General features: G+C 51.9%; 8 protein-coding genes across 8 annotated transcripts; 5 read left to right on the top strand and 3 right to left on the bottom strand.

Moving 5' to 3' along the window:
* Window positions 1–274: 274 nt before the first annotated feature.
* On the bottom strand, window positions 275–3563 carry PtrM4_120380 (Tymo-45kd-70kd multi-domain protein; the record flags this gene model as incomplete). The annotated part of the gene is made up of 2 exons (XM_001935330.2): window positions 275–3443; window positions 3556–3563. 2 exons carry the CDS (start codon window positions 3561–3563, stop codon window positions 275–277), a joined length of 3177 nt encoding a protein of 1058 aa, XP_001935365.2.
* Window positions 3564–3933: 370 nt separating this feature from the next.
* On the top strand, window positions 3934–5900 carry PtrM4_120370 (uncharacterized protein; the record flags this gene model as incomplete). Its single annotated transcript, XM_001935329.2, has 3 exons — window positions 3934–4124; window positions 4172–4749; window positions 4795–5900. 3 exons carry the CDS (start codon window positions 3934–3936, stop codon window positions 5898–5900), a joined length of 1875 nt encoding a protein of 624 aa, XP_001935364.2.
* Window positions 5901–7391: 1491 nt separating this feature from the next.
* Window positions 7392–8449, top strand: PtrM4_120360 (GAT1, GATA Zn-finger-containing transcription factor; the record flags this gene model as incomplete). The annotated part of the gene is made up of 3 exons (XM_001935327.2): window positions 7392–7478; window positions 7622–7807; window positions 7856–8449. The coding sequence occupies 3 exons, from the start codon at window positions 7392–7394 to the stop codon at window positions 8447–8449; spliced, it is 867 nt and encodes a 288-aa protein (XP_001935362.2).
* Window positions 8450–9754: 1305 nt separating this feature from the next.
* Window positions 9755–10243, top strand: PtrM4_120350 (AtpE, F0F1-type ATP synthase, subunit c-Archaeal-vacuolar-type H+-ATPase, subunit K; the record flags this gene model as incomplete). The annotated part of the gene is made up of 2 exons (XM_066108414.1): window positions 9755–9818; window positions 9885–10243. 2 exons carry the CDS (start codon window positions 9755–9757, stop codon window positions 10241–10243), a joined length of 423 nt encoding a protein of 140 aa, XP_065961599.1.
* Window positions 10244–11607: 1364 nt separating this feature from the next.
* On the top strand, window positions 11608–12283 carry PtrM4_120340 (HEAT-2 multi-domain protein; the record flags this gene model as incomplete). The annotated part of the gene is made up of 2 exons (XM_001935325.2): window positions 11608–11668; window positions 11718–12283. The coding sequence occupies 2 exons, from the start codon at window positions 11608–11610 to the stop codon at window positions 12281–12283; spliced, it is 627 nt and encodes a 208-aa protein (XP_001935360.2).
* Window positions 12284–13297: 1014 nt separating this feature from the next.
* On the bottom strand, window positions 13298–14914 carry PtrM4_120330 (MFS-1 multi-domain protein; the record flags this gene model as incomplete). Its single annotated transcript, XM_001935324.2, has 1 exon — window positions 13298–14914. One exon carries the CDS (start codon window positions 14912–14914, stop codon window positions 13298–13300), a length of 1617 nt encoding a protein of 538 aa, XP_001935359.2.
* Window positions 14915–16306: 1392 nt separating this feature from the next.
* Window positions 16307–16519, top strand: PtrM4_120320 (uncharacterized protein; the record flags this gene model as incomplete). The annotated part of the gene is made up of 1 exon (XM_066108413.1): window positions 16307–16519. One exon carries the CDS (start codon window positions 16307–16309, stop codon window positions 16517–16519), a length of 213 nt encoding a protein of 70 aa, XP_065961598.1.
* Window positions 16520–18493: 1974 nt separating this feature from the next.
* Window positions 18494–21964, bottom strand: PtrM4_120310 (Uup, ATPase component ABC transporter with duplicated ATPase domain protein; the record flags this gene model as incomplete). The annotated part of the gene is made up of 4 exons (XM_001935323.2): window positions 18494–18618; window positions 18786–18798; window positions 18851–21722; window positions 21780–21964. The coding sequence occupies 4 exons, from the start codon at window positions 21962–21964 to the stop codon at window positions 18494–18496; spliced, it is 3195 nt and encodes a 1064-aa protein (XP_001935358.1).
* Between the last annotated feature and the right edge of the window lie 1723 nt (window positions 21965–23687).

Below are 23687 nucleotides of genomic sequence, written 5' to 3'. Positions count from 1 at the left end.
CAAAGAAATCATGAGAAGAAAAGCAAAAGGCTAGCTTGAAGAGGAGATATATATATCGATTTCACATACTACTTTGTACATATATACAAAAAGAGGCAGGTACCACCATTAGCGAAAACAACGACAAAGGAGATTTGAACAGGAAAGAAGCATCAGTACATCGAAAACGCCTAAGCACAGGCTTCAGCAGAAGGAAACAAAAGAGTCGAACGAGGTGAGCAGAGAAATCACATTCACTAACACCTATAACACCAACCCATCAAACACCACACCCCTACAACCCCATACGAAATTGCCTCTCCTGCAATTGATCATACGTCCTAGGCATCGTCTCAATAGCCCTAACCGTATCCGGAGCCCTCTGTTCCAAAATCTCCGCCATCCAAGCCTGCGCCTCCTGATCATACCCAAACCCGCTCCTCTCATCCTGCCTAACCTGACCAAACGCCTTTGCCAGCACAACGAGCGTCTTGTAGCGGGGCATTACGCTCGATTTCTTGATTTCGTAGTGCCGCAGCTCCATGAGCTGGTAGCCTTTGCGGTCGTGGCGGATGTAGTTTGGATGCAGAGTGCGCCAACCGGGGAAGCGCGGCATGAGGTATTGTTCGCAGAGGGTGAAGGCTTCGACGAGGTGGCCTGGATGGAAGGCGAGGTGCTGGATGTATTCGTTCCAGCTGAAGTTGTCGACGAGGTAGCCGTTGACGAGGAGGTCGTAGATTGTGTGTTTGACTTTTTCGAGCGCGGCGGGGTCCTTTTGCGCGAGGAGGCTGCGGATGTAGATGCGCGAGGGGGTGGCAAGCATGTGGCGTCTGTTGCTGGCGAGGCGCGATTGAGAGAAGCGTTGTTGGATCGTGGGGTCGTGGAGAGAGACTATTTCAGGGGCGGGCTCGGGTTGTTGAAGGACTTGGTTGAATGTCTTCGTTAATTTGGTGGCGGACTCGCGTGCTAGTTCCCAGCATTTGGCTACTTCGTCGTGTTTGCCTGCTTTGTAATGGGCTTCCATCATTGCCGTGGTAAGGTTGAGTGGCCTTATATAGTTTTCTGTGTCGGGTGTCAGCTCTTCAGCCTTTTTGAAGAGCTTCTTGCAAATCCTGTAGCTCCATCGATCGCTGTACAGCGAGATCACTGTTGCGTAGTAGTGCTGTGGAACACTTCCATAGGCGTGAACATCAATACCGCGTTGATTCCGGGGTTGGTCATGAACAGAGTCTGTATCTACGCTCGACACAAGCATTTCCTCAAGCGCTTTTCCCATTTTGAGCAAGTGGTAGTTGGGGAGCTTGCCCTCTCGGTCTTTGAGCTTTTCTATATTGGCTTCGCCTAATACTCGAAGCGAAGCCTGGCGAGCGCTCTCAGTCTCGGGTACGTTGCGACCCTTCATTCGCTCATAAGCATCCATGGCCAAATGATACTGCTTTTCTTTTAGGAAACCACTCATGACTATGGCATAGTGAAAAGCGTGGACCCGGATATTTTGTTCTGGCATTGCCACCCTCAGAATCTTGTAGGCAGCATTAGTTTGCTTCACTTCGACAAGCGATCGCATCAAGCTGCCAAAAGTCCAACTGTCCAAAGGAATGCCGTTTTGGACCATCTGTTTGTAGTATTGCCTACTACCTGCAAGATCTCGATTCAGAGCTTGCTCCTGGATCAATAGGTTCCACGTATGGGTGAGAGGTTCGCCATAAAGAGTTCCATTCTGCCAGCTCTTGAGCATCCCGAGGGCGATTGCTTCGGCGCCTTCAGGGTCGCCTGCGTTGAGAAATGCTCGTACGTAAGCCGATCTTGCACGAACGTTGCTGTCAAGTTGCACGCCCATCTGCTTTGCTTTTGAGAAGAGTGCTTCAAAAGCCTCAATATCACCTCTTGAAGCACAGAAGTTGAGCAGAGGGCTGAAGGTATAAGTGTCTGGTACAAGACCAAATTCGATGCAGTTGTTGAAACATTCAAGAGCGCCATCGAGGTTGTCTGCGCGAAGATAGGTAAGAATCAATATATTCCAGCAACTGAGGTCCGGGGTCATCTGGTACTCTTGGTGGATGCGCGTAAACTCCCTGATGACTCCATCAACATCTCTGCGTTTAGCATACGCGTAAAGAAGCGATGTCAGCAACTGCAGGTGCAGTTCGCTGGGGTAATTCGAAGCAAACTCTTTGAGGTATTCTTGAGCTTTCTCTGCATCTCCTTTCCGTGCATAATACATGATGAGGCGTCTAAGGAGCCCCGGACGCAAAGGCCGCGTGGGGTAGAAAAGACGCAAATCATTTATGAATTCCTCGGTATTTCGCGTGGCATGATGTTCGGTGTATTGGTTTACCATATTCCTAACCAGATTCTCAGACGGTCGTGTTTTGGAACCACGTTTAACGCTATCAAGGTGTCGCTGACGATAAGCCCTGTACAACGTGTGCCAAAGTTTACGTTTGTTGGTATACTGTTGGTATCGAGGAATCTCCAGCATCCGCTTGATAGCATACTCATAGCAAGCCGAAGTACAGAGATTCATAGAATTGAGCTCGTCAAAGGTCTGCACGAACCAGTCCCAGATAAAGTCTTCGTCTGGGTCTTTTGTATGCAGAACGCGGTGCATTACGTTAGGGACAAAGGTCATGATAAAACAGCGCAAGTCCCGCCTATAGCCAACTCTTTGAATTCTTGGGGTACGGTCGAGTTCTTTTGTATACGCTCGAAGGTATCTGACGAAGGATTGGAAGTGCTCTACCAGTGCGGGTAATTGAGCCACATCCGCCCAAATCTCTGGGAAGATTTCACCGAAGCGAATCTGTCGATCTACCGCTTGTCCACGATGTTTGGGATATTTTCTGATGAAAACCCTCCAGACACGGAAGGTCAGGTCCCATTGCTCGTCAAGAACAGTTCGTCGGAGAATGGCGTTGATACCGCAGTGAAGCATATCGAAACCTTTGGCCGAGTCAATTTCTTCCAGTATCTTTATTGCTGGACCAACCAAGCCAGATGTAGCGTAGCCGACAATGGCTGCTTGATAGGACGAAGGTCGGCGAGCTGTTGGGTCCAGGTCTGTATATACGCGGACTACGCGACTAGGAACGGCAGGTATACCATCTGCAACGAAATATTCCAGGAGATCACATTTCAGCTCATGCTGGTCCACCAATAGGTCTACTCCAATAGCGTCGTATAGTTGCCATGCCAACTCCTGCTTTCCGACCTGTCCAGTACGCAGAAGCTTCTTTAACTCGGTGATAGCATCAGATGTTCGTATTAGAGTGTCCGCCTCCTCCTTGATCTGCTGTAACACTTTCGCGTCGAGGTTCGGGTCTGCATGCAGGGTCTGTGGCGGAACGGTAGAGTAGCGGCACACTTGGTTTGTACATGGCAGTGGCCGGTTGTGCGATGAGCGTTTGAGGAGGGCGAACGTCTGTTTGGGATACAGGAAGTCAAGAAATATGCCGTGGTGGGTTCTATCTGGTTTAGGTGTTGTGTTCCCGCGTGTGGTTTGAACACTCGAAGATGCGGCCAGGACATGGCTTGCACGGCGGTGCAACAAATTCGAATGAGCCGCGTGCCGACCACGTAGACATGTCGAAGTACGTTCAAGCATTAGCCCAGATATCCTAGCCTAGCCACAAATTGGACGTTTCGTGATGATGCGCCTGCGATAGCGAAGAGAGGGTGGATTGCCACTTTATGGCGATAGTCTGATAGGGCTGGTGTTAAAATGGAAAGGAAAGCAAGCCTAGTATACACACATACACCATGTTAACTAGCGTGCGTGGCAATGCCGCGCCCGACTTCTTCTATGATCTTGACATGGAAAAGTTGACTCGGCAAGACTAGGTGGAGCATGGAATTAGCTTGGCAGGGCTGATGGATAGCTCGCCAATTGATGCCCCTCGGAGACACACCCCACAGTTGCACTTGCATACGAGCAACAGCAACAGCAAGAGGACCATGGATATTACAAAATTCGTCACCGACTACCGCGAGTCGGCCTTTCTCGTGGGCGACTACAATACCTACCGCGATCAGCTTTCGCGCCGTCTCCGGATTGTGAACAGGAAGCTCGGCCGGGCCACGCCCAAGAATGCCAAATATGCTGCAAAAGCGCCTGTGACTGCCGAGGATATCAGCAAGAACAAAGAGTATGGCATTGACCGGATATTGCACAATCGCACGCTGACAGGAACAGGGCTCTCCATGTTCTCTTGCTCAGCTCGGAGCGGGCATGGGCGCAAGCCATGGCCATGAAGGCCTCGCACTCTGAAGACAAGGCCGACAAGAACATTACTGGCTCTACCCGCCGACACATTGTCTCTCGCCTCCAGAAGGCTGTTCAACATGCAAAGCAAATGGTCGACCTGGTTTCCGACACGAGCGCAAGCGGGGCAACCGAGATGGATGTGCTCGAAGCACGGGCATATGCGTATGCACTGGCTGGAGCACAGGAATTTGAGAAGCAGGCTGAAGGCACAAAGAGCAAGAATGCAAAATCGGACCGCTGGGCTACGTGTCTCAAAAACTACTCGGTCGCGCGCGTAATCTATAGCTGCTTGTTGAAGGCGACCAAGAAGGATCTGTTCAAAGACGTCCTTGCTGGCACCATCGACCCGAGCATACGCTATGCTGCCTACCAGAGTCGCATCCCACGAACTGTGGGTGTCCCCGCTGTCGCAATCAAGTACTTCCCCCAGGATGAAGCAGAGCTCGTGCAAGCTGTGAAGAACGTCGACCCAGCAGCCCTACAGGAGGAAGAAGCAGTCTCCTCTCGTGAGTCAAAAGACCCCATCATTGAACCCCACTAACAACCATCAGACTCACACATCACATGGCGCGGCCGCACAGCAAACGTAGTGGATGCTGCAATTGGCCAGGCTCTGGCATCCGTTGATACCGCCTCGGCCGCCCTAGACCAGTCCACCAGCTCCTCCACGTCTCCCAAAGACCGGGCCAACGCATATGATGACATTCTCATCGCAAGCCAGGACGCCGTCGATGCGACGCGAAGGGCCATCGAAGAGCTCGAGAAGGAAGGCGTCGACGAGGGCGATGCGCGCATGCAGGATCTCCGCGTGACGAACCTCGCAGTCAACTACGACCTCATATCATGGAGAGTAGGGCGCAACCGAGTGCTCATTGGCAAGGACGATGGCCTCACATTCCCTGCAAACCCACCACAAAAACCCCGGCGGCAACGCAAAGACGGCAAAGAATGGGCAGAACGCGAGGAGCCCACTGGGCGCAAGCTCGCACGGTTACGGGAGCGCATTGCTTTGTACGATGCTATCCTGCAAAGCATTGACTCTGTCAAAGATCTTAGAGGAGCGGCTCGCGACACTGCCTTTGTAGCTGAGCTAGACGGACAGCGCACATACTTCCAGGCGCTCAAGTGCCTGAACCTGTCGCACTCGTATGCTTTCCTGTCGACACCAAAGCAAGCATTGGCGCTCTGCAACAGGGCCCTATCACTAGCAGCTCAGGCAGCATCTGCCCCACGGTCTGATCCGTCTCCAAGCTCCAAAGCACCCAAGCTGGAGGTATCCGCAGAGCAGACACAAACGCTCAAGACCAGCCTAGAGAATCTCAATTCCCATTACCGAGGCGTGGTGGCACTTTCTCAACTGTTTGCCAACTCGGATACTGCATCCAAGGCTGGACTGGCCAACGCGGCGCCTGTTGTAGAGAGGCTCAACGAATACCCGTCGTCAGGCTCAGTCGACCTGAAAAACCTAGTCACATGGCCTCCAAAGCTCAAGCCTGTGCCCGTCAAGCCTCTATTCCTAGACGTTGCGTGGAATTACGTCGAGTACCCTGGACGCGCACCGCAAGTGCAAGAGCCAGAGCCAGAGAAGGCGCCAGTCGAGGAGAAGAAAGAGGAGAAGCCACAGGCCAAGAAGGGCTGGTTCTCGTTTGGTAGATAGCAGCAATGCGCGCGTACTTCGCAAGGATGCATCCATGAGGATCGCCGTTGGTCGCTCAAAAATCTTCTACCAATGCAAGCCTCACAAATCAGGGTCTTTGCAATTACAAGTGATGGTGATGCTCCTACCTGCCACGGCACGCTCAAAATCGCCGAGACAAGATCTCTATGCCCGTTTCTCCTGGTACCTGGATGCGCCACGCTCGCGCCATGGTAGCCCTCCAGATTGCACCTCTATTTTCGCGACAGCCACAGATTGCTGCTGACATGCACATGATTGGACGGGGGCCAGGTATGTGCCTTGCACGGCCATTGTGGGGCTAGTGTGCCTTGGAGCCTCAGGGGCAATAGCATAAGCGCCGTACAGCGTGAACCATAACGCGCCCTGCCGGGACGGTTGTTTCGTTTCAGCAACCTGTACCTCTTGCTGCAGAGCACGGCATGGCGTCGGTCACGACCGTTGGAGAGGCTGAGTCGGTGAGCTGTGTTACGCCTTGTTGTGACGGAGGGCTGCATGGTGAATTGACCCAGATATCAGCGACAAAGGTGCAACACCGTCAAACAGGGCAGCTCGAAAGGGTCTGGAGGGGCGCTTTGGGGTAGCAGTTCTGAGGTCATGCAGGTAGTTAAATTAGTTAAATTGAGATGGGTGGATATCGATAGCACCCCTAGCAGCGATACGAGCGGGCACTACTTGGTATGACCCCTTATCCACAAACGCGCAGAGAATGTATCGTGTACCTTGCAGCTCAACTTTTGGTCGTGCTCGTTCCTCTCAACACACTCTCTCTCGTTCAACACTCTTTTCAGCTGTTGTTCTTGCGTCCGTCGCTCTTTACCGTCGCTCACTTAATTAATACCACACTCTTTTGAAAGCTCTGCCTGCTTGCCTACGTTTCCGTTGGTGTACATTTCTACAGCCCGCTCGCTCCGCATAAAGGGATCCCCTCCGTACCATACCGCCATCTCGAGGAGCGCCACGCGTTTCTCGATCTTAATTCTTCATCACGGCTTCCGCACTGGCTACTTCGATTCTCCCTCGGCCCCAGGTCGACGATTCCTTTCGCAGACCCTCCATACTGCAGGTTTTCGACCTGCCAGCCTTCAGGACGCCGACTACCGCCAATTTCGACGACAAGCTGCCATCCATCGGCCACGACATATCACGACCCTCGTCAAGCTCGACCGTGGCTTCCTTTACCCAGCAACGACCTGGCAGCAATGCCTCGATCCAGCTGCCCTCCCTGGCCACACTAGCTTCGGCCGCGTCCAATTGCCCCGCCGCGAACATCAATAATGATAGTAATGATAATATGAAGAGAGACACGCCCGAGAGAAAGGCTCCATCTCCGCTTGGGTACGTGCAAAGTCGGTAGAGAAAGCCCGAGTGCTGCTGCGCGCGTGGCAGGTGCGGCCCGCCGTACCTGCCTGAAGGGCTTATCGCAAAGCTTGGCGTGGTGCCGCACCTCAACTTTTCCAGTCGCCCACTAACATGGAGTCCAGCAAACCCTCTCATGGCCTCAGCATGACTTATGCAACCTCTGCGCCCGCGACTGCCGGTGGACAAGCAGGCTCTCCGGTACGTTGAAATGCCATTTTGCTGATGTTTGGTCGCAAGGCCATGCGCTGCCTCGCGCTCCGATTTTGTCTCTTATCTAATCGATAGCCATGGCCCGTACCGGTATATGCTCGACAATACGTACCTATGCTGACTCTCGATAGCCTGTCTGCCAGAACTGCTCAACAAGCACCACGCCGCTATGGCGCCGCGATGAGACGGGTGCCGTTCTCTGCAACGCCTGCGGTCTCTTCCTGAAGCTGCACGGCCGGCCGCGACCCATATCGCTCAAGACCGATGTCATTAAGAGCCGCAACCGTGTCAAGACCGGAGGGCCCGGACGCAAGAGGGTAAGACAGCCGCTCTTGTACGTGATATAGTTGTCTAACGTACCACAGACCAGCGACCAAGGGGGTCTCCCCGCAGCGCATCCTGATGCAGATGGCCAGCTAGCCCTTGCTCAGCACCGCCGCGCATCAGGTAAAATTTCCTCGGGCCTGTCGGACCGTTCGCAATCACCCATTTCGCGCACCGGTACTCCCAACTTCAACCATCCCTCCAACATTGCGCCCCAGCACATGTTTGAGCAGGCCCTGCATAGTGATTTCCACTCGCCCTCGTTACCAGGCTTTGGTCTCCGTGCTCCTTCTCCCGCCAACTCATCCATCAATGGGTCGCACCTTGAAGCCCCTCTGCCCTACGAGACCCTTGCTGCACAGAATACTGCGCTCAAGACTCGTGTATCAGAGATGGAACTCATCAACGACCTTTTCCGGAACCGCGTCAGCGAACTCGAACAGAGTGAGCAGTCAGCCCGCCAGACCGAGTCTACACTGAGGCAAGAGTTGGAGGAAGTCAAGCAACGGGAAGCTGACTTGAAGAGGCGGCTGGATGAACTTGAGGGTGACAGCCCGAGGCACAAGAAGATGAAGATGAGCGAATTCGTCGACGAAAGCCGCGCCGGTACGCCCATTAGCGCAATGGTGGACTAATCATGAGGCGTTTATTTCTAGTATCTATCACGACTTTTTCATGTACGCGGGGAAAGGGGTTCTGATGCGACTGGGCTGAGATGACACTCGATCCATGTCTTTTCTGCTCTCCATGAGCGTTGAGCGTCGACGCTAACTCTTCTAGGTCGCTTTGACCACATAATGTCTGAATACCACTTCGTATCGCTGCCGTCTTCCGGCGGTGACTGTATTGTAATCCTGCTTTTCGCTCCGATACCAAGTCTTGATGCAGGTGGATAGATGGGGGGGCGGCGGGGTTGGTGTTGAGTGGTGAGGGAAAGGGTTATGGTTATGTTTACCAAAAGTTTAAATGTCGGGTTTAGCTAGTTGGATCAAATGGAATGAGTCGAAACGATGATCTGCCTGACGATTTATATGGTCTATAGTGTTGAGTATTGTGTGAGGACATTGTCTGATAACCTAGGATAGTATATTCCGATGCTCGTAATCTGCTGTCCAATGAAGAGACGTGAAGCCAATGCTGCAAGATAGAAGGTGAAGATTAGTAAAGTAGTCAAGTGTAGCAAATCAGTCGAATGATTGCGAGTTTGTTAGCTGGACACAATCGAAACAGATGCAAATCTCCCGGTATCGGTGCCAGTCTATGTACAGAAAAGGCAATGTAGAAAGTATTTCGAATGTTGCGGACTTTCACTGAGCCGAAAAAGGCAGAGAGATGCAATTGTAGGCAATATGAACTACAGACCAGTTATGAGAACAATTGTCTAGAACATATACTGCGTTCTGAGACCAATTGGGTCGCGAGGTGCAATACCTGGGTAGTTTTGACTTCTATCTGGTGGTCTAGATGTTGGATATCGCCCATTCCAACAACAACACCAATGCTTACGATGTTACTAAAAAGCATAGGAATAAATTCAATGGCTTTGTACCAATTGATCTGTTAGGACGTGACCTTCCCGAAGAATGCTATCCTCAATCGGTTGTGTGGGCTCATGCAATACTCGGTAATTGCGGGTTTGTGGGATGAAATGACCCCAAATTCATCCCAAAATCTACTATCATCTTCCAGGACCACCCATACTATCACAAAGACCATCCTATCCCCCCAAATCATGGTGAAAGACAGTTGGCAAGGTGATGTTCGGGAGTCAACGGGCAAGGCTAACCCGATATGAGCTCCCGCACGGACTCTTGGCAGCTAATCAACCCTTCAGCGAGTTTTTGCATCCACCTCCTCCATCCTCCTCCCACCACTCCCCATCCATTGAAGGACCAATTCATCTCCAACTCATCTCCACTCCGACCGTCAATACCATCACTATGGTTGCCATCGCTCGCTCCTTTGGCGCCGCCCGTGTGGCCGCCCGCGGCTTCACCAACGCTGGTATGTGTCGCGCCTGCCGCAGCAGCTCAAGCCATTGGCATTGAGCTGTGCCCGCTCATCAAGCAGCCATTGACCATCATTTCGCAGCCCGCCAGCCCACTCCCAACACGCTCGTCGCTGCCCGCAGCGCTTTCCGCAACAACGCCGCCCGCCAGATCATCCAGAAGCGTGGCATCGTCGCCGAGTCCACCGCTGCCGCCATGGTTGCCGCCGCTAAGATCCAAGGTGCTGGTCTCGCTACCATTGGTCTTGCTGGTGCCGGTGTCGGTATCGGAACGGTTTTCGGTGGTCTCATCCAGGGTGTTGCCCGCAACCCTTCCCTGAGGGGTCAGCTCTTCCAGTACGCCGTCTTGGGTTTCGCCTTTGCTGAGGCCACTGGTCTTTTCGCGCTCATGATGTCTTTCTTGCTCCTCTACGTTGCGTAGATGTGTGCATTACATTGACTGCCGGACATTTGGGGTCTTTGGTATGGGGGTGCCGCAAGGTGGAAAACTTTTCTTGCGGATGGGTGTGTGCATAGGGACGACTACTACCTCTTTCCTACTCTAGTGGCCGGTCAGATTGTGTAAAACATGTACTTTAGACGAGCAATCTGAAGAGCAAGCTACCACCACGGCTCGCTTTCCTTGATCAAAGCATGCGGAAGCTCTAGCTACGGTAATGACATGTGCGGATGAATGATATTAAGCTCAATCCACTCAATTGGACCCAAGAAGCAATGCCGAAGCTTCCCAATGCCCGTGCTGCGTTCCGTCATGAGCTGAGCTGTCGGATATTGCGATTTGGTCACGCCAAGCTTTTCGTTCAACCTCAGTTCGTGGCCAGCGCTTCTACCCCACCTCATACAGGATGAGTACGTCGTTGCTGGTTGTGCTTGCTATGCATCATGCTATGCACCATAATATGCACCACGCTATGTACCAAGCTCAGATGAGTTTGGAAGACTTGCTCGATGTCGTCGTGGTGTATGGTGGGGGTTGATGGGTATTGACACAACAGTTGGTCTAGCTGTACCATATCTCGAAACATACTGACCATGTTTAGGGAACTAGTATTAGCCTGTAATCGACATCGTGCGCGAGCCTCTGCTCGCTTCTCGAATGAGCGCCTTGGAGATGCAATGCGACGCCGACTCTACCACGACAACCCGCTTGCCCCGACACCACGTCATACAAAGCGAAGGACATGAATTCTTGAGTTCAGTACATAAGTACGTGATGTACTCGAGGGAACAACCATTCCGGCTCTGCAGGGGCGGATCGATCGGTCCTGCATCACCTCTTGCAAGCATTGATTTGACTCTTGTTTGGAGCACCACGCTGAGTCTCTGAGATGCGCGACATGGTCACAGAATAAGCAAAACTCGCTGCGCAATCATGTGGGTCGAGGTTGTGATGTTTCAGATGCGCGTTTGGTCAGTATGGTGAAGCTATTCCCGAAACATAACGTGCGAACATTGTCCACACAGCGACCAGAAACCAAACATGCATGAAGTCCCTGTCAACTGCGGAACCTTTGGTGCTTTCGAGTGGTAGAATTGAGGGTTCATGTTCGGGTCGTCGCAGCGCCGTGAAACTACAATCGGTTTTGGCGATGGGCTCAGCCAATACCGGCACGACTCTCATGTCTCGCTGAACATGCTGGTTGATATTTTGGTATATATCTCTCAGTATTCCTTTAGTTGAATGATCATCACAACCATTCCATACAATCATCTTCTAACAACCGTGCCGGTCACTTCTATTTTATACCCTTTACTTCACTCAAGTACTATTAAACCACAGCAAACATGCGTTTCACAGCTTTCGTCGCCGTTGCCGCTTTCTCGGGCGCTGTCTTTTCTTCAGCTGGTAAGTCTTTTGATATTTTGTATCTACCAACAACTCTAACACATAGTAGTCAAGCGCCAGGACGATGTCACCAGCATCCTTGCTGCCCTCGCCGCTAACAACCCCGATGATGCGGCTGCTGCTAAGCTTCTGAGCAACATGAAGCGTGCTCCCCAAGACGACGTCACCAGCATCCTCGCTGCTCTCGCGGCGAACAACCCAGACGACGCTGCTGCCGCTAAGCTATTGAGCAACATGAAGCGCCAGGACGATGTAACATCCATCCTCGCCGCCCTTGCAGCAAACAACCCCGACGACGCAGCAGCAGCAAAACTCCTTAGCAACATGAAGCGCCAGGACGACGTCACCAGCATTCTCGCCGCCCTCGCCGCCAACAACCCAGACGACGCGGCCGCAGCGAAGCTCCTAAGCAACATGAAGCGCCAGGATGACGTTACATCCATTCTTGCTGCGCTTGCCGCAAACAACCCCGACGACGCGGCGGCAGCTAAGCTCCTGAGCAACATGAAGCGTGCTCCTCAGGATGACCTTAACAGCATTCTTGCTGCGCTCGCGGCAAACAACCCGGATGATGCGGCGGCAGCCAAGACTCTTGGTCAGCGATGGACTGCATAGGTTGATGTGATGATATGAGGAGTGGCGATGTTGGAAATTGAGCATTTAGGTTTTTGGTTTATCAGGTTGAGGGAGTTTGTATGTATTGTTAATACGATTCAAGTGTATATAACAGATTGGAATTGTAATACAAGAAAATTTTCTTGGTATGAGGTCTTGTGTATATGTCCGACACGCGCTGTTTACGAGCTCTTTGACTAGATCGAGATACTTGTCTCACAAACCTTGATATTGCGTAACCGAGTGAACTGTTCAATGGTTTGGTAACAAGCGTGTTGAATCGGGTAAAATGTTTAATGTTTTTTGGTGAAAATCGTGTTAAAGTATGCGTATCATAGTCGTTGAGTATAAATCCCGATTTTTTTTCTCTCACAAGACCGTTTGGTCTAAAACTACATTTTCCTAATCTATAGGGTTTGCCAGTGTTCGAGTAAGTTATACTATGTAGGGCAAAACATTACACTATCATTCCCGTTGTTCCAAGAATCCAGTAATCAGCATACGTCAACGGACCCCTCCCCGCCATTCCGACCCCGCACCTCACCCAACATATTCCAAAACTCGCGAATCCGCCCACACAGCCCATTTCACCTCTATTCGGTCCCCAACTCCACCAGAACGCTTGTTTTTGCTTTCTGTTGCAGTTATAATTCCCGTAGTCCAAAAAATTATTCACTTCTCCTAAAAAAGCTGCGACACGATGGCCGAGTGGTCTAAGGCGGTAGATTTAAGCTTTGCTTAGATCTCTACTACAGTAATGTGCGTGGGTATGTATCTTCTGCAACCTCTATCCTGTGGAAACTATGCTAACGGCGGTATCAGGTTCGAACCCCACTCGTGTCAATATATATTTTTGCCTTTTCTTTTTGCTTTTGAGGCTTTATTTTTTGCTTTTGGGATTATAGATAGGAAGTAAGCGAGGATCAGGAAGGTGTAAGGGGGTTTTCAAGTCACTAGCAAGTTCATAGTACGAGACGAAAGTTCTTTCTACCTAATATTAACATTATGTACTACTCATCCATTCCGCTTGTACCCGCTCCGGCTTCTTAACGCTTCTCCGTACTTGACTAGCACAAACGGGATACATGCCCCCAGAACGCTCAAACACCCCAGTAAAGTACATGCCCACTGTGTGCCCAGATGCTGGAACATCTGTACCGCAAATAAAGGGAAGAAAGCACCCAACACATACCTCAAAATCGCATTCGAAGCCATGGCACTGGCACTATACAGCGGCCCATATGTGTCCGTGATATACATCATACAGGCCATGAAAACAAGCATATTGCCCAAACCAAACAGCGCCTCCGCAATTGTCGGTACAATCCAATGTACACGATACGCAGCAGACCAACCAAAGAGAAAAAGCCCAATCGTCAGAATAGGCCCTCCTGCCATTGCCAGGGGAAGTCGCTTCTCTGGTTTCAGTTTGGAAGTAGCGAAAGGCGGGGGTGGCTGCTTCTCCACAACGGCTTTGCGCACTCGAGGGATGTAGTAGAGTTTGGTAAAAGAAACGATACCAACAGACGCGATGAGAACACCGACGCCCAGACCGAGGAATGTCAGACCAGTGGATATACTATCGAAACCGTATTCTCTCTCAAACACATAGGGAAATGCGGCGAAGAAGGCGTACAGAACGCCAAAGTTGAAGGCACTATATGTGTTGAAGGTTGCGACAATGGGTTCGGTGAACAGCATGTGCATGGGTCGAGTGAGTGTTCTGGTGGCGTACGTATGAATAACCTTGGGCCATGACATGCCTTCTGTTGGGAGGAGAGGGAGAGGCAGGTTACGCTGTTTTGCGCGCTTGCGGAGGAGGACGGGTTTGAAGGATTCTACGAAAAAGGGCGCGGGTGCGAGGACGAGGACAACGGTGAAGAAGAGGATTAGCCAGGCGGTCCAGCGCCAGCCGCGAGCTTGTGTTACGATGGCGCCGAGGATAGGTCCTAAGGCTGGGCCGAAGAAAGGTGTTGCTACGTAGAGAGACATTGGTCCTGAGCGTTTCTCCGGTGGCCAGATGTCGCTCAGAGTTCCAGAGCCCATGCTTAGGCTTGGAGATGCGAAGAAGCCGGCGAAGAATCGAAGGACAACTAGGGATGATATGCTTTGCGCGAAGCCGGTGCCGAGGATGAAGAGTGAGAAGATTGGGAGGCTGATGAAGATGACGGGTCGTCGACCGAATGTCTCGCTGAGTGGTGCGGCAAAGGGACAGCCGAAAGCGAGGCCCAGGACGTAGATTGAGTATGCGAGTGTTGCTATTAGACGTGTGGAGTTGAGCTCAGCGGCGGCTTGTTCGATAGCTGGTGTAAATACGGATGAGGCAAAGGTTCCTACAAGCGCGATGCCGCTGATTGTAAATGTTTGATACCATTTCCGTGTTAAACTCCAGTTGTGAGGGTTGAGAGGGTCGTCCGGGCCATCCCAATCGAGAGATGTAGGACGATCTTGTGGAGAGGGAACGGGTGAGTTTGGCGCTGTATCGTGGGCTGGGGATTGCAATCCTTTCTCTGGGTCTGAGTCTGACTTCGAATCTGACGGTTGACGACTTCTATCGCTTGACTTTTCCGCTTCTGCAGGACTTGGTGGTCGCGTCGACGCTGCACTGCTTTCTGACCACGATTGCTGCATGGTTGTTGTATTAGCTATATCACTCGTATTTCCACTCCACGCAGAGAAGGGAAAATATAGGACAGAGAAACATTTTCCTCCGAAACAAAAAGGGTTTTCGTATCATGCTAGTACGACCTGGGGTAGCACTACCCCAATGACGATACAATCGCCGAGTGAGGTGATCTCCAGCTACGTCTTAGCAGAATGCCGATCAGCTATCTCAACCTCGCATGATAAACAGATTGGACACTACAATCGGGGTCCTCGACGATCCTAGGTCAGATCCTGCGAAACACTGGTATCGTTGAGCCCGGTCGGGGCTCGAGAGGCAGATTAATGTGTGGATCGGAGGAGCTAACGATTGGAATCGTCTCGATCTTGTTTCTATTTAGCGGGTCTAATGACGACAGAGACTTCTTTTTTCACGTTTTTGCGGCCACTGTAGAAGCTTGGTGAAGCTTGAGAAGTGGTGGTTCAGATGTGCTTTTGCGGGAGAACAGAGCGCAGGCACTGCCCAGGTTTGACATGGCTCACACCCCTGAGTGCCTTCTGTCTTGCTTTCATCTCATGCAGCCACGCACCTCATCGACAATTCTCAAAATTTGCTTGCCCATGACTCTGTTATCTGCGCGACCAGACGCTGTGCATAGAAAATCTGCAAATACCGTGTCACTATGTACCTGCCGCTGTGAGACTGGGTATCCACAGATCGAAGGGTGTTGTTGGATACAGCGAGGTACAAGCAATCTGCCTGAGCTGGTTGCGCATCCACGAAGCCATCAAGCCGCGAAACGCCGCAAGCACGCCTGGGAGGAGGCACATGCGATCAGAGGTGTGTTGAGTTTCCGACAAGCTTAGCACAAGATCGGGACACCCAGCGGCCCCACTTTACTCACACCCGCTAAGTGCAGGTCCGTCGAACGCCATCCACGTCGCGGTGTCACCGATACTCCACTTCACAAACCTCGGTCTCCGAGCGAAGATCTCGATTAACCAGTTAGTTATCCATGACTGACATCATTTGATTAGTTGGCCTGCACTTGATGTGGCTTGTAATCGAAGGCCTTAGCGTTATAATCGTGTTCACCGGTGTATCCTGAGTTTTTTTACTCTGGCCTGTGTCTTTGCCCCCGTCTACTTTCATGAGCTATCAGGGTCTGTAGTATACACCAAAGTGAGCATTTCATGCTTTCTGTGTTTCTTCCTTCGCGCACAGGTTGATGCCCACCACTTCGGAGTCTTTGATTTCGTCAAAAAGGCGGACAGCAATTTACATTACCTGCCTCTCCTGGTCTAGGAAACCTGGAGCGTAAGGTTCCAGGTTAGAAGATCAATAAGCTACCTATAGCGTGTCACACCCAGTAGTCTACGCATCATTGGCTAGCACATGCACCGCAAGACCCCTAGCACATGCTACTCCCTACATACATGGATATCAAAGAGGGGTTGTTTTTCCTAAGCATGCACACAGCGAGTAGCTCCTGGCTCTATGATGGACTAATCGTGGCCTTGTCAACACTATCCGCTCTTGACGAAATCAAAGACTCCGAAGTGGTGGGCATCAACCTATGCGCGAAGGAAGAAACACAGAAAGCCCGTGCGATAAAATATCCTGGTAACTAACCAAGCCGGTGGGTGTTGAAGATACCGGTCACAAGGGCGTGGATAGATGTTTGAGTGCCTTGATTTTCACCAAGCACCGCGACAAACCGAGGAGTTCTTCATGATGTTGTCTTCTTTCGATAGGTGACTGCGCAAACCTGTTTTCATCCCTAATGTTTTCTCGCGCAACCTACTATGTAGCTGTCTAGCATGTAGCAATTCACTTGTTAACGAAACACCGTTAACGATGTAACACCACTAAGCCTAAGCAAACGTGACCACCTTGACTCTCCGCCGTCCAAGCGCGGGCGTCTTAAACATCTGGTGATAGACGTTTAAGGGGAGACAAGCTCTTTAAAGAACATGCCCGGGAATGCTCATCCTCCGCGTCGGTCTGGGCGGGAACTTCGTCGACCCTGTGTCTTCGATGCTAACCTAAGCACTTTCGAGTATACTCTTATCAAATTCATCTGCATAAAGGCTAATACCCCTCAGAAAAACGGGCAAACCCGCGGTTCCTCTTAAACTGTGACTCCTCTCAAACCTGCGATTCCTCTGCTTCCCGGCTTGACCTCTGTCCCCAGTTTCTCTTGCTTCTCGATCATGCACACGAAGTGGTCTCCGTGGCGGCGGCGGCAATACCAGTACCTACACTACACGAGCATTCGGACAAACCACTTGAAGTTCACATAGCCGCTACCACCGCTGTCAGCCTTGCTGCTCCCATCACTGTGTAGCAAGGGATTAAGACCTTAACCGAGACATGCTATTTTGTCGAAGATCTACATTCCAACGCCTTCTAATCGCACGCCCACACCTAATCTGTTGCAACAGACCTGCCCCTTGCGACACGCGTGGCATAGCTATTACTGAGCGCACAGACAATACCCCCGATACAAGTATCTTCTCGAAAATGTAGATGAGAAAGGAGCTAGCAGGAATTTCGCTATATCGTAAAGACCGCAGCACTGCTTTTATCGCACGCATCATCAGCACCCTAAACATAAATATACTTCTGAAAGAGCCGGGAGAATGGCCTACAACGCTACGCGGCGTAACTACCTAACCTATAACTGAAATTTCAGACGAAAGAGGGCAACAAAGGCGAAACCTATAACTTAAGGTCCGCTATTACTAGAAGCACAACTTTCTCAACAGCGCAGAAATGAGACCAGCTCTACAAGTAAAAGGGCATGAAGACGGGAGTCCTGAATAAGGCGAAAGGGTACGAGGATAGAAGTCTAGTAAGCGGTCTAGAGCTGCAGGCGCACGCACTGTTCAGCTCGATTTACAATTTTCTTGACTAGATATATGAGAGCGTGAGAAGAGAACACCGAGGTTTTGAAACTCGAACATCCAAGTGGAAAAGAAAAGGCCGGGAGAATGCAAGCCTATGACGCCTCCGGACGTCATGGTGCTTTGCAAACGGAGTAGAGGTGCAGTACCTATATACGTGTAGAATACGCCCCTTCGCTGCGTAGAGATGTAGAAATATACAACTTCTCTCTAGACGGAAAAATATTTAAATTACATTTGTGAAGTATGTTCACCTCTACATACATGCACATCCGACTACATCTGACCTGCAACACTAAGGCAGAAAAGCCTGTTCTTCTCTGCCCTAAAAGTATGAAAGAAATGCAAAGGCCGGAAGAATATATGCAGCTCCTTTCTCTCATGTGGAGTCGTCATGAGCTCACGTATACATCCAGCAGTCTCAGAACGAACGACGGTATTGCGATGGAGTCACTACAAAGCGCGCAAGGCAAACAAGATGAAGTATCATGGGAATCTATTTCTATCTTCTACGGGGGGATGAATCCGCAAAGATGCAAGGGGGAAGGTTTTGATATCCAGACGCCGGGCATGAACCATGAACCGTAAACACTACTGCATTATGTCATGAAAGGCCGACATCTTGTCGACATGCACCATAAACCCTCGTAAACCGGAAGACCGATGAAAGAAAACAACTTTTCGACGATGGCGATGCGTTTACTCGTCCTCGTCGGAGAAGACCTCCTCACCACGCTTGCGGCGGGCCATGCGGTCCTTCTTCTTCTTGCGCATCTCGGATGAGGTGAGCTTGGCCTTCTTCTTCTGGCTAGCAATCTTGTTACCTATCAGTTTGTTAGCATGTTTACGCGTACAGTGTGGCTGAGAAAGGGTCGGGAAAAGGTGGTGCCTCAGAATGGATTTCTGGGTCCGTGGAGGTTTGGGGGTGACCAGGGATGGTCGGGAATGGTGTAAAATGAACAGGAAAGCCTAGAAAACGGGGAATGCGAACCCATGGCGTCGAACTGCAGTGAGGTCAGTACGTGCTTGCATTAATGTAGAGTGAGGGGGACATACCTTTTCTTCTTCTTCACCATCATCCTTGGCAAGACGGGGTCCGGCACCCTGACCTTGCACCCAGTTGTGACCAGAAGGAGTCATGCGACCGTCCATGACGGCCCAGACTTCCTCAGTAAGGTTGGCGGTAAACTCAGCAGAGTGAGTGATGATAATGACACCACCCTCAAAGGTCTTGATGGCCTTGGAGAGAGCGCCAAGAGAATCACGGTCCAGGTAGTTAGTAGGCTCGTCGAGAACGATCAAGTGAGGACGCTGCCATGAGCAGGCAGACAGAACGACCTTGACACGCTGTCCACCAGAGAGACCACGCATACGTGAGTGAGAAACAAGTTCGGCGTCGAGACCGAAGTTGGCGCAGTGGGCCTCAATCTCCTTACGGACAAGAGGACGGAACTGACCGCTGGCAAGAGCCTCCTTTTGGTCAACCTCAGCAACCATCTTGGCGTGGGAGGCCATGATCTCGGAACGAGGAATCCAGGCGTTGTCAGCAGACATCATGGGTGTCCAGCGCTCGTTCTTCATGCCGACGTTCTCACCGAGAGCGAACGAACACTCGTACTCGTAAGAGTTCTTGAACTTCCTACGAGAGTTGATACCAATGACTCGACGCTCGGTACCCTCAATCTTGTAGATCTTGTCCATGGCCTTCTCGTCCTCCTCGGTGACGATCTTGTTGGCACGGTCCATGGTCTCACGGTCCTCACCAGTCTGGAAACGCCATTGAATGTACTCGGAAGGAGTCTTGTCAAGGTGGTGGTCGATATGGGCGAAAGCGTGTTGCTTAATGTAAGCAATACGGATGTTCTCGTGGTGGTAAATTTCACCCTTGGTAGGGACAAGCTCACCAGTCAAGACGTTAACGAGAGTAGACTTTCCGGCACCGTTGGGGCCAATGACGGCAATACGGGATCCAAGCGAGCACTGGAAGGTAATGTCCTCAATCTGGGGCTTGGAGGTACCCTCGTACTGGAAGCTCATGTTGGTGGCACGGAGGATAGCCTTGGCCTTGGTCTTGACACCCTCAAGGAAACCGGGTTCAGGGAACTTGAACTCCATGTCGGAGGCAGCCAACTCGTGGTAAGACTTGGCGGCGGGCACACGCTTGACGAAGTCGTCAAGGTTACCACGGTAACGCTTGAGCTTGAAGCGCTCATAGTGGATGACGTGCTGGATGACGTTGTTCAAGAACTTGCTGTCGTGGGAAATGACAATGGATGTGCAAGGAGAGCTGGTGAGGTAGTCCTCGAGCCACTTGACGTTCTTCACGTCCAAGTGGTTGGTAGGCTCGTCGAGCAGGAGAATATCGGGCTGCTCGAAAACGGCACGAGCAAGCGCGAGCTTCATCTTCCATCCACCAGAGAGCGCACCAATGCCACCGTTGTACATGGCGTCGGAGAAACCGAACTCGTTGAGGGTGGTCTTGACCTCCTCCTCGGGCTTGTCGATACCGACAGCCTTGAGCTTGTTCATGGTCCAGCCAAGAACGGTCATCTCAGTGTCAGCAGAGTCCAAGTCGTGCTCGACGTAGACGGTCTTGACCTCGTTCTGCTTGGGGAAACCCTCGACTTGCTCGTTGTTGATGGCACGCATGAGAGTGGTTTTTCCGGAACCGTTGGGTCCGAGAAGACCGTAACGCTGACCACGCTTCAGCCGAAGGTGAGTCTGGTTGAGCAGGATCTTAGCACCGTAGGCCAAGTTGAATGTGCAGTTGCAGAGATCCTCGCCCTCCTCCTCATCGGGCTCGACGAGGCGCTCGGCAGCGGCACCGGGGAGGGACCTCCTGCGGAGTTCTTCAGTGACATCCTTGGCCTTCTCGTCGCCAACAAGGACGGCGACAAAGGGGCCGGCATTGGCCTGCCAGTTGAGAGGCTCGTAGTCCTTCTCGTCGATGAGCTGACCACCAATGGCGCCAATGTAGTTGACGACAGGGGTGAAGCGCTCGTCAACCTTGATTCCGGAGGGGATGACGGCAGTGAGGTTGTTGGCAATGGTGGAAATGTCACCAGACTTCTCAATCTCGGGGATCTTGCCGTTCTCGACGTGACCGACACGGATGAGGGTGTCGAGACCTTGACGGGTCTTCTCACGGGCCTCGGGGTCAGCCAAGTTGTCGTGGTTCTTCTCAAGCGCCGGCATCAGACGGGGCAAGAAAGCGGCAACAATCTGGGGGTCCTCGACAAGCTTGCACATGTTGTCGATAATGACGGCAGACTTACGCTTGATGGCAGTCTCGCGCTCGACAAGACCACGCTCAAGCAGGGGAACCATGATGGCAAGAGTGGGCTCGTGGACGTCAGTGACGAAAGTGGTGGCACCGAGCAAGTGAACAGTCTCGGGGACGTTCTCGGGCTTAGCGATACACTTGATGAGCTCGGGAATGAAGCGCTCGATATCCTTGTTGGAGATCAAGGAGCAAAGAGTCTCCATGGTGCCGTAAGCAGCCTTCTTGACTTCAGGCTTGGTATCCCACATGGCTCCCGAGATGACGGGAATCAGGTCGGGGACACGGAAAGCCATCTGTGCGGGTGCGCTCTTGGTGAGGACCTCGATGCACTTGAGGTCGGTCATCTTCTCTGGCCACTTTTGTGCGTTCTCCAGCGAGTGGATGATGTGGGGGATAATGGCCTTGACGGCGTTGGGGTTCGCAGCCTGAACGATGGACTCGGCCGCCGTCTGGGCAGCGACCTTGACACCGCTCATCTTGTCACCGACCGCGGCCAGCACGTCCGGCAGGAGGGAAACGAGGTAGGGCTCGACAGAGGCGGAGACGTGCGAGTGCTGGGCGATGGCACGGATGGCATCGAGCGCACGCTCGCGGGCGACGGCATCCTTCTTGCTGGCGAGTTGCTTCTTCAGCACCTGGACAGCCCTGGGCGAATTGTTAGAAATTGTGTTGTAGTGGGGGAGGGGCAAAGTCTAGACTTACTTGGTGGGAGCATCAGCCTCCTCAATGTCGCCATTGATGAAGGTGGCGATGGCCTGAGCAGAGGCGTTGATCTCGTCCTGGGCCTTGGACATGGTCAACTTCTGCATCATCTCCTCAAGCGCCTTGAGCGACTTTGAGTTTTCGGACTTGACGTCCTTGGCATCGTGCGAAGCAGCAGGCGCCATGTTGTCGAAGATGTGTGAGGGGGGATGTGTGAAAAGGGTCGGGTTGGGAGGAGGGGCGACGGTCCTTATATGGACAAAGGCGGCGGGGCCTAAAAAACTTTTGGCGTGAAAAGATAGAGTGAATCTATCGGGGGTATCAAACACAGCCGCGAAGAACGTGACTCGCAACTCTATGCTACCTGGCACAACTACACAAAGAAGGGAAGGTACTTTGGGTCAGCCCAGAGGGAGAGTAAGTGGAGAGAGAGAGCGCTTTGCGAGGTTGTGGAGGGGCTTTTTATCTCTATGGTGGGCTGCCTCGCTTTGAGGAATTTTTTGGCCCAGGGCGGGCGTAAGCCGATAAGATTAGCGTGCGCTGGCCCCTGCGTTCAGCATCCGGGACACTTCGCCTTCGCCGTATTGCCCATGACTTCACAATCGCCCACACATGGCCAGAGTTTTCACAATCGCCGGAATTTCTCCAGTTATTGTCCGTCGCTGGCCGATTGCCCCTCCGTCTTCTCGTTGCAATGACGGGCAGAGACACTGTCGTCGACCGGAGCCCATGTCACAGCCCACGTTGCAAAAGGCCATCTATATGTGGCGAGTCTGGGACAGGCGCGCTGACCGCCTTCTCATAGCCAACCATGGCTCGCGACATGCCCAACGGTTCAGAGCCGCGGACATGCAGCCCGAAGATCAGGGACTCGCACTAGCACGTTTCGTTGTGGCGGTCGAGCCCTACGGCTCTCAAGTTACGACGCTCTCCAATTCTCACCTGTTGGCATTTATTCCACCCCAATGTTTGACTCCAACAGAAAGCGGGATGCAACTTCCCTAGCTCCATCATATCCATGTGCCTTACCGATGCGGTAGACTTGCCGCCCGCTGTTCGTGCAGCCTTGCCAAGCCGTCGCACTACGGCCAACAGCGGAGGCTCCAGACTTGATGACAAAAGTATTTCCGGTTCCACCGAAGTCGAGACGAGTGCGAGAGTTCCCTGGTATACTATTTGCCACACAGCTCAGATATGTCTAGACACGTCTAACGAGTCATTACGAGGGAGAACGTGCTCCCTAGACACCACTCAGGATGAGAAGTCTAGAAAGCATTACGCTACAACTATCCGAAAATGCGTAGAGTATATCCACTGCTGTTTATCTGTTGACCGTGGTCACTTTCTGTTCTTACAAAACACATCTAATAAATTTGGTAATCCGGTCATGACAGAGCATGTCAACAGCCATAACGCTCGGATCACACCCCACCAGTTATCGATATACCCCGGATTTCGGCCACCGCAGTGTTCTTCATAGTACGCTTGTACCAATCTGTCCCGCCTGTGAGACGAATTGCACATCACGGTGCGCTACCATAAAGTTATGCTCAAAAGCTCTGACCGTAGCGAGTCTGGCTAGACTCTTCCAACAACATACTTGTATTTTTACTCAAAAATGTGGTATTTGAAACCCATGAGATCACGCCGTAGAACGGCACATTGGCGACTACTGAGTCTTTTCTGTGAACCCCAAAGAGAACGACGGGCCCAAAACAGGACATCCATGCACTAGTCTTTGGCTCAATTGCACAACAATAAGTCATCAGCTCATGGTCGATCAACTTTGGAGCAGCTCAGGCCTGCAAGATCGATCTTTGATGCAGATCTGGAAATTTGGGGGGTGGGAATTGTGTGGAGAAGGAAAGGAGGGAGGAAGGAAAGCAGCCGCCTTTTATACACCTGCCT

This window comes from Pyrenophora tritici-repentis, chromosome 6, assembly GCF_003171515.1.
Source record: "Pyrenophora tritici-repentis strain M4 chromosome 6, whole genome shotgun sequence".
Lineage (NCBI taxonomy): Eukaryota > Fungi > Ascomycota > Dothideomycetes > Pleosporales > Pleosporaceae > Pyrenophora > Pyrenophora tritici-repentis.
This window is presented reverse-complemented; position numbering and strand designations above follow the sequence as displayed.